At 39.8% G+C, this 8833-nt stretch overlaps 1 protein-coding gene across 2 annotated transcripts; it reads left to right on the top strand.

The window, feature by feature from the left end:
• The first annotated feature begins 1396 nt into the window (after positions 1–1396).
• On the top strand, positions 1397–8590 carry matn3a (matrilin 3a). Of its 2 annotated transcripts, XM_028439479.1 has the most exons (5): positions 1397–1608; positions 5153–5728; positions 6532–6657; positions 6946–7044; positions 8535–8590. In XM_028439479.1, exons 1-5 carry the CDS (start codon positions 1446–1448, stop codon positions 8588–8590), a joined length of 1020 nt encoding a protein of 339 aa, XP_028295280.1. In that variant the 5' UTR covers positions 1397–1445. The 2 variants fall into 2 exon arrangements, with proteins under 2 accessions (XP_028295280.1, XP_028295281.1); XM_028439480.1 differs by lacking the exon at positions 6532–6657.
• The last annotated feature ends 243 nt before the right edge of the window (positions 8591–8833 follow it).

Below are 8833 nucleotides of genomic sequence, written 5' to 3'. Positions count from 1 at the left end.
AATTATGGTTTTTGTTTATTTTTTGCACATCTACCCTATCTTTCTTTACTCATAGCTTGATGTTTTTTTGTCAAAAAGGCGATAGACGATGTAAATCTTGATGTTTTTAGCTTAAAGTCTGACCAGAAAGACAATTGTTAAGGGTTAAATTTGCTAATGTAAAATACCACACAGGCACATTTATTAACAAAAACTGCACAATATGTGCAACTTTTGGCTTTTTATCCTGTAAAGCAGTGTTTTTTTTAACTTTGGGGATGCCTGAAAGGTCTAGTAATTGATTTCACTTTCTTAAATATCAAAATAGTTATATATATATATATATATATATATATGAAATGTCTGAGTTGCCACATGTTTGTGCACTATAATCCTGGCTACTCTGTATTTGTAACACAGCATAACAAACATCAAAGAATGGGAACAACTGCTATAAGGCGGTGTTTCTCACATGGGGTACGTGTACCCCTAGAGGTACGCGATGGCACTGGGGGTACTTGAGAGAGAGAGTGTGGAAACAACAAATTAACAAAGTGTCAGACATGGTCTGACCCAGGGTGTGATATCACAGAAATGATACAAACTATAGAAATAAATCAATTCAGGATCCATTAATTCAGGGTTTTCCAACCTTGGGGTCGCCTGAAATTTCCGATTTTTTAAAGTTTTATTGTTTTATTTTTTAATTAAAACCACAGTAAATCTTAAACAACTGTATTTCTATGCTTTCACTTTGTGAAATATAAATCTAGTTAAACTAAAATGCAGTTCAAAAAAATATCTGAGTTAAAAAGAAATTTATTTGGGGTCGCCAGAAATCCTTGATATCAAAATGGGGTCACGATCCAAAAAAGGTTGGGAACCACTGACAACATACATATATATATATATATATATATATATATATATATATATATATATATATATATATATATTTATAGTTTTCTAAGCAAAAAGGTGTAGTAATGTAGTAATGTTCAGAAATAAGAGAAAGGGGGACTTGGGCCAAAAAAGTTTGAGAACCACTCCTATAAGGGACAGCACGTGTGAGTGAGTTCTGTCATGTGGCTTTTTTAGGGAAAGGTCTGGGTTAATATGTACTCACAAATCCATTTAACTGCTTTTTATGCTGTTCTGAGAAGTAGTGAAAGTGAAAATATATCGATATAGGCGATATTGTAAATCCCAATATATCTTAAATATCGATATATTGCCCAGGCCTCCAGCTATGTTTGGACACTAATATGAATACAAAAGCATCTCCTCCCTCTTCCACATCATGCCCTCCTACTTCTTTAGTCCCAGGTTTGGATTGGATGGACTGACATGACGCCTCTCTGTGAGATCTCTTCATATGTGGAGGTCGTTTGACCCCCGCAGAGCTGCAGGGGATCCTGATCCTGATCCTCACACTGAGACCCAGTCAGACCAGCAGAGTCGATACCATGAAGCCTCTGTGGAGCCTCCTGTACTGTGCTGCTCTGCTGGTGTCAGACACCATGGCTACATACCACCTCAGCCCTGGAGACCCTCAGCTCATGGCTGCACAGAGTTACGCTCAGAGCAGAATCAACAGACAGCAACCAATCAGGACCCTGAACCCTGCCAGTAAGTTTTCAAGATTCCCCATTCACGTGGTATTTTTGGACTTTGTAAAGTGAGGAAAATGGAAGAAATGCCTTTAAAGTGACGAAAAAAAATTACTGTTAATATTTTTTGTTTTGTTTTTTCCCCCCAAAGCTCCTTTGCTCTTTGGTAATTCCAGCAAGTTTATTTTGTTTTCTTTTTAAAATAATATGTTAAGGTTTCATTTATTCAGTCAAATTTTTTTTTTTCCAGGAAATTTGATCTCACAATTTTCGGCTGCCAACTGTCAGTCTTCCTCAGAGGTGATTGCTTTGATGTATGGCTGAAATCCTGAAAAAAGTTGTCTGTATAAATAAAACCTTTACATATTATCTTTTGCCGTTTAACTAAAAAACAAAAAAAAACGCAAGAATAATCTGAAGCATTTAGTACTTTTAAGACATCTAAAATATTAAAAAATAAAGTAAAAGTCTCATAAAAGAAGATCATTATTTTTCCCCATTGATAAAAAATAAATAAATACATTTGTATTTATTTCAAAATAACATTTTAGAAATGTATTTTTCCCCTACTGCGAGGAATAAACGCTTTCCTCAAAATGTGCACATTTTTAAACCTTATGATGGAAGTCTCAAATAGAATCCAATGTTTTTAAATGACCTTTTTAGGTCAAAATCACTTATTAAGTTTAAATATGATAAAAGCTAAATTTATTGCTGAATCTGCATTCAAAACGTTTAAGAGATGTGAATCATTACCCACAGTCATAATGCAAAGTTTATAAAGTTTTATTACTTTGCAATACAAGGAATTTGTTTATTATTTATTTGTTACTTATTAAGGCCATGTATAAGTAATTCTGACATGTGGGTCCACTAAAATAAAATAAAATAGTCTAAATTAAGAGCTCAAATAAATAAAATGTGATTAAGTGAAATTAAAATGACAGTGAGGTATTTTCTACCATTTTCCTCTGCTTTGCATTTACATTAGGATCGTATTGAATGGTCTTGTAATATTAATGCTTGAAGATCTTTTATTAATCTATTAATAATAATCTATAATCTTACTCCAGCTTGTTGAAATCAACCGTGTGTCTGTAAACTCACTCACCCTTCTACTGATTTTTTGCCTGCAGTCTAGACCAGTTCTCAACCTTGGGGTCAGGACACCATTTGGGGTCGGGAGACACTGGGAGGGGGTCATCAGATCTCTTCAAGAAAATAAGAATATTTTTTGAACAATTTGAGCCCATTTTTTGCGTATTTTTACCCTTTTTCTGCAACTACACTAAACTTGCCATATTTGAACCTATTTTCATCACTTTTTTTCTCCTTTTAATGCATTTCTTCTACATTACTCCCATTTCTGCCACTTCTCCATCAAATTTCAATGCCTTTTTTGCACATTTTTTTCCACTTTCGAGACATTTTCAGCACTTATAAACCCTTTCTACCACTTTCCCCACCCGATGTTGCATATGTTAACCCATTATTGTCACTTTTAACCTCTTTTCACCATACATATTTAAAGCTTATTTGTAACCACATTTATGATTTGTCAGTTTAACTGAATTGTTCTTGCTTTTTTCTGCCAATATTGACACATTGAACCCTTTTCACCACTTTTTCTGCCCATTTTTGTCCACTCTAATTTTTTAAAATCCCTTTTCCACCATTTTTGGTCATTTTTTTTTATTCCTGATTAAAATAGGGATTTTCATATTTAAGATATGACTACGGCACAAATAATAATACATTTCCTGGATAACAGTGGATATTGGAAATAAATGTGGTTATCACAGATTCATAGAACAATGGACCCTCACTTTGCTGACTTTATGGCAAAAATGACTGTTCATCAATATTCATGTCTGAGTTCAGCCATCTTCAGGTACAGTGGGGGTCCCCGGTCTCTGGCACCTTTATTTTGGGGGTTGTGGGCTGAAAAGGTTGAGAACCACCGGTTTAGACGAGTCACTCACTCACTCACTCAGTCCTTTTCCATCGTTCGTCCACCTACTAATGTTCTCTATCACTCTTCCTTCCTGCTGGGCCTGTAGTTCACAGAGGTGACTACACGTATAGAGGAAGGTTTCACTACCACTACCAGCCACCAAGGATCCCTCCACCAGTACTGTACCACCCCGCTCCGCTAACTCCACCACTCATTCCCCAGCACAGACCCCCAGCCCCCATGCCGCCCTATCACCACAGGTTCAAAGGGCCCGTGGCACCACAAATGCACCACATATACAAAGGTCTGTCCCCTCCCTCAGGGGTCCACCCACACCCCAGTGTAATAAAAGGCCCCTTTCCTCACCAACTGAAAGGCCCCTGCCCCACAGACCCAAACCCTGCTGAACCAACATTCCCAGTCCAACTCCCCCATCCCACCTTCCCAACTCTACCAGCAACAACGCTGCCACCACCAACCCTGCCAGCACGGACCACCGCCCCTGTGACACTACCGGTCAGTACCCAAAGCGGCTCCATCACCACCGTCAGTCCTGTGGAGACAGGTAGAATATTTTCAGTCAGGTTTGCTTTTCCCACACAAACAATGCACTTCACTTCCTGTAACGGCTCTTTTTCCCAAAGCGGGATCACCAAAACTCAAGATTCAAATTTTACAAAATGTTTTGCTCTCAGTTACGGTTGTTTTCCAAGCGAATTCTTCTCTTCATGCGTATGTTAGTCCAAATGGGCCAAAACCAGGATTGTTTGATGATCCTGCTTTAAGGGCAGATCTGTTTGCTTTGATCAGTGATAAAAAAAAACAAACAAAAAACTAAAGACATTTCACAACAAGTCCGTTACAAGGACAAAAACAATCACGAGTGTTGATTATGACTGCAAATTTTGATTTAGTTTTAGTCGTAGTCTTTGCAAAGTAGTTTTAGCCCAAATTCACTAGTACACTGGTTGAAATAACATTTAAATTGATCAAAAGCATCTCTTCAGATACATATAACATTGGAACGTCACAATATTATCAAATAGAATATCATGAAACGGTCGGAAAAAAAAGTTTTATTTAGTGTTTTGAGATAATCATGCATGCACTTCTTTGTCTGTGTAAAGATGTACAAAGTGATCATTTTCCACATTCACTGAATTTGCCACATAAGCGAACTCCCCCTCAAAGGGTCTCATGATGAAGTCAAACCCACATTAAAGATGATGACCTAAGCTAAAAAGCAGGAGTTTGCTTATTGTGTATGCACTTGTGAACTTGGAGATTCTAACACTGTCCATGATCAAATGTGTTGTGATGATGTGTGTTGTCGTTAAAGCATCCTTTTCACTAAGACAATGAGATGAAAGGATCGGACTCTGACATGATTCCCAGTATGTCTTATAATAACATACTGCATTATTCAAACACAGCCTGGGATTTTAACCTCTCACCCGATACAGTTTTATTGTGTTGTTGTCACGTTGTGTTGTGTGTCCTGGAATTATCCTCCATTCTGTTTTTAAATTCCTTAAAATGTAGCTTCTATTTGTATAATGATGTGCTTTTGTGTTGATGATTGGACTTAACCCTGCCATGGTTCCACCAGAGACAGACGCCCAGTGCAGGAGTCGCCCACTGGACCTTGTCTTCATCATTGACAGCTCTCGTAGCGTTCGCCCTGGTGAGTTTGAGAAGGTGAAAATATTCCTGGCCGACATGGTTGACACGCTGGACGTGGGCTCGGACGCCACCAGGGTGGCGGTGGTCAACTACGCCAGCACGGTAAAGATTGAGTTCTTGCTCAAAGACCATTCCAGTATTCTGGACATGAAGAAAGCCATCTCACGCATCGAGCCCCTGGCCGCTGGCACCATGACCGGCCTGGCCATCAAGACGGCGATGAACGAAGCCTTCACTGAGCAGTCGGGGGCTCGCCCCCGCTCCAAGAACATCTCCAAAGTGGCCATCATCGTGACTGACGGGAGACCTCAGGACCAGGTAGAGGAAGTGTCTGCTGCAGCTCGAGCAGCAGGTGTGGAGATCTACGCCGTCGGGGTGGATCGAGCAGACATGCGGTCCCTGCAGCAGATGGCCAGCCTCCCTCTGGAGGACCACGTGTTCTATGTGGAAACCTACGGCGTCATCGAGAAGCTCACCTCCAAGTTCAGGGAGACACTGTGCGGTAGGACAAAGGGGGACTTGAAACCCATCTTCCGACCTTTTTCCTCCAGTTCCTCAGTAAGATGCACCTACAGTCCACGGGAGGGGTTGCTACAAAATGTGGAACATTGATGCTGTGTTTATCCAAAGATAAACTCTGAAATGATGAGTTAAACATTGCAGGGCAGATGTTCTCCAACCCCCACATGGACTGCAGATGTCAGCACTAGGACCTGCTCGTAGTCGTCAAACTCTTGCAAAGTCTTGGGGCCACTGAGTCCAAAACTTTAGATCATTGTTTTTCTAAAGTCATGTGTTTCTCAAAGTATCCAAATGCTTTGACGTGTACGAGGAATCCTCAGTTTCCCAATCAGTTGAATTGTAAAGTTAAAGTCGACAATCAAGGTTGTAATTGGTCTGGTTCACACTGTTGGACAACTGAGACTCTCCTCCATTTCTTGGTCTTTGTGCGTCTCCTCTCTTCGTGTCTGAGACTTTGTCCCACTTGTTTGTCCTGTTGGTGATCTGTGATTTTACCTGCATTGTCCAACACACAGCGGTTTGCTCATGACCTTGGCTGAGATGCGGTGAAGTAGCTGTAACACAACAAAACACTTCAAAATAACCCTCGGAATACGTGTTGTTGTTGTCGTAATTGAAAAAAATGACCATGACTTTTAATGAAGGAAAGCTATTCTCCAGCACAAACTCATTTAAACACAAAACACAACTGTTTTTTTTAGCCTCTGCATCCACATCACAAGTTACACATGAAACTGTGCACGTGCTAACATCTTGAAAGGCGTTAACGATGGCGTTTTTTAGGTCTGGACCCCTGTGCCATTGGACATGACTGCCAACACATTTGTGTCAACAGCAACGCCTCGTTTTACTGCAAGTGCCGGATTGGTTATATCTTGAATGAGGACAAGAAAACATGTTCCCTGAAACGTAAGAGCAAACTGTGTGGATTCTGTTTAGAGCTTCACAACATCCCAACCAAGCGTTGCACAATCCCTCATTCTGTGATCTATCATAGCAAATGTTGGACAATTATCTGGTAACATTATAGACTAGCATTGTGCTGTTTAACCAGCTGTGAAGATGCACTTCCTTCAGTTCTTAAACAGCAGGCTAGCTGGGGAAAATAAGGAGTACGGGTGGTATTCTGCACGTGTTTTCTCTCAACAATGCATGATCTGTTAAACTGATGTGAAATTTTCTCTCTCGCCGGCGTAGAGGTGAAGGCCGAGGTGATGGTGGATCCCTGCAAGTGTGAAGCCAGGCTGGCTTTCCAGAAGCAGACGCAGACGGCCATCCAGCAGCTCACAACCAAGCATATCCTTCCTGTTGTTTCAGGTGGAGAAGAGTTTATGGTGTTCAGACATGTGAGCCGACACCTGTGACTCAGGAACTCATGGAGATGTTACCAGTGAACCAAAGTGACACACAACGCTTCACAGGGAAGGAGTTTGGAGGCTTAGCGAAACATTTAAAGCAGCGCTTCTCAACTGGCCTGACTTTAGTATTTAATGAAAACATGTTGCAGTTTGAACCTGACATACAGTATAAGGCAATATATCACAGTGTACCAATTCACAAAGTTCAAGTTAAATTATGAACAAAAGGTTGTCATGCTCATATGGAAAATGTTCCGTTTAACACTCAACTATTTGAATTGAAAACCAAAAAGTGCATAGATGGCATTCTGAGCCCTTCCAGATTAAAAAAACCGTAATTAGTCTGGAAGGACTCAACATTTAATGTATTATTGCCAAATACATGAAATGTTGGATTTGGCAATAAAGCATCAGTGAAACCAATAATAAGGCTTTCTTTTCTTCTAAGTAAGAATACAAAATACAAAATAGCTGCCACAAAATTGTTGATACGATGACTGCATCATACAGGCAAATTTACTAAGTCAAAGGCCAGCGACCCACCACAAACGGGTCCACGAACCTCTTTAGGGTTGCGACCCACCAGTTTGTCAATCACTGATTTTGAGATCCAGTCCTTTAATTTCTTGAAATGATTTCTATTTCATTAAAAACTAACCAGTGACTAGAACACAAGTGTCAAACTCAAGGCCCGGGGGCCAAATCTGGCCCTTTAGAGCATCTGATTTGGCCCACAGCAGAAAGCAATAGAGAAACCATGAATCTTTGTGTTCAGTTGTACATATCTCAGCGAGACATCTCCAAAATAATACATGTTTGCAGGATTCACATTTTCCCCATGCTTATATCACATATATCATTTTCACTTTCATATTGTTAAAAGAACTCTCAATTTTTCCCCAAATCTTACAATTTTCTTTAAATTTTTCTACAGAATTTCCCCATACTACATAAAAATGGGCCGCACAATTGAACAAATAGAAAGTGAAGATTCTACAGGGACTGATATCTGCATATTTGATCATTTATTCATATGTGGAAGTGTAAACTAGAACACTAGTAAGGATTCAATTACTAATTTCCCCCCTAAAATATGCAGCCCACTTAAGATAAACTGCTCCGTATTTGGCCCCTGAACTAAAATGAGTTTGACACGCCTGGTCTGATGACAGTGTTGTTCGTTTTGTTTTTAGTCATTTGACAAAAAGGTAATTTGGTCAGAATTGTTGTAGTCGAGACTAAAACTACTTCGACCTATTCGACTGGCATTGGTATTCTAACTTTAATCCAGCCCGTACTCAAAACAAACCGAAAATTCATTCTGATTATTTTAGTCTCAAGATATATTTTTCTCTAGCGTCTTCTCTCCAAGATTTTTTTTTATTTTTTATGACATCATGTGACATTTGTTTCCTTGACTGATCGCACTAGCTGACATGTCTGGCAGGATGGAGCGTCTGGAGAACATGCTCGGCCAAGCCTGAAGCTTCCCAACACAGTTAGTGTCTACAGTTCTATTCCCTCCTGGACTAACCTGCTGTCTGACCAGACATTTGTTTGTTTTCTGCAGGAGCAGCTGCATCATGAACATGTGGATGTGTGGTTCCTTTACACCATGCACAGACTGAGTGAAGATGCCTTTTAAAACCCTGCATCGCATTCTGCGTCCATGGTCCTTTTGCATTAAAGTGAATCAATTACTGTAGTTTTATAAGATTTTTTTTTTT

This window comes from Gouania willdenowi, chromosome 24 (genome assembly GCF_900634775.1).
Source record: "Gouania willdenowi chromosome 24, fGouWil2.1, whole genome shotgun sequence".
NCBI classification, from domain to species: Eukaryota; Metazoa; Chordata; class Actinopteri; order Blenniiformes; family Gobiesocidae; genus Gouania; species Gouania willdenowi.
Note: the sequence above shows the minus strand (reverse complement) of the source record. Positions and strands in the feature narration are given on the sequence as shown.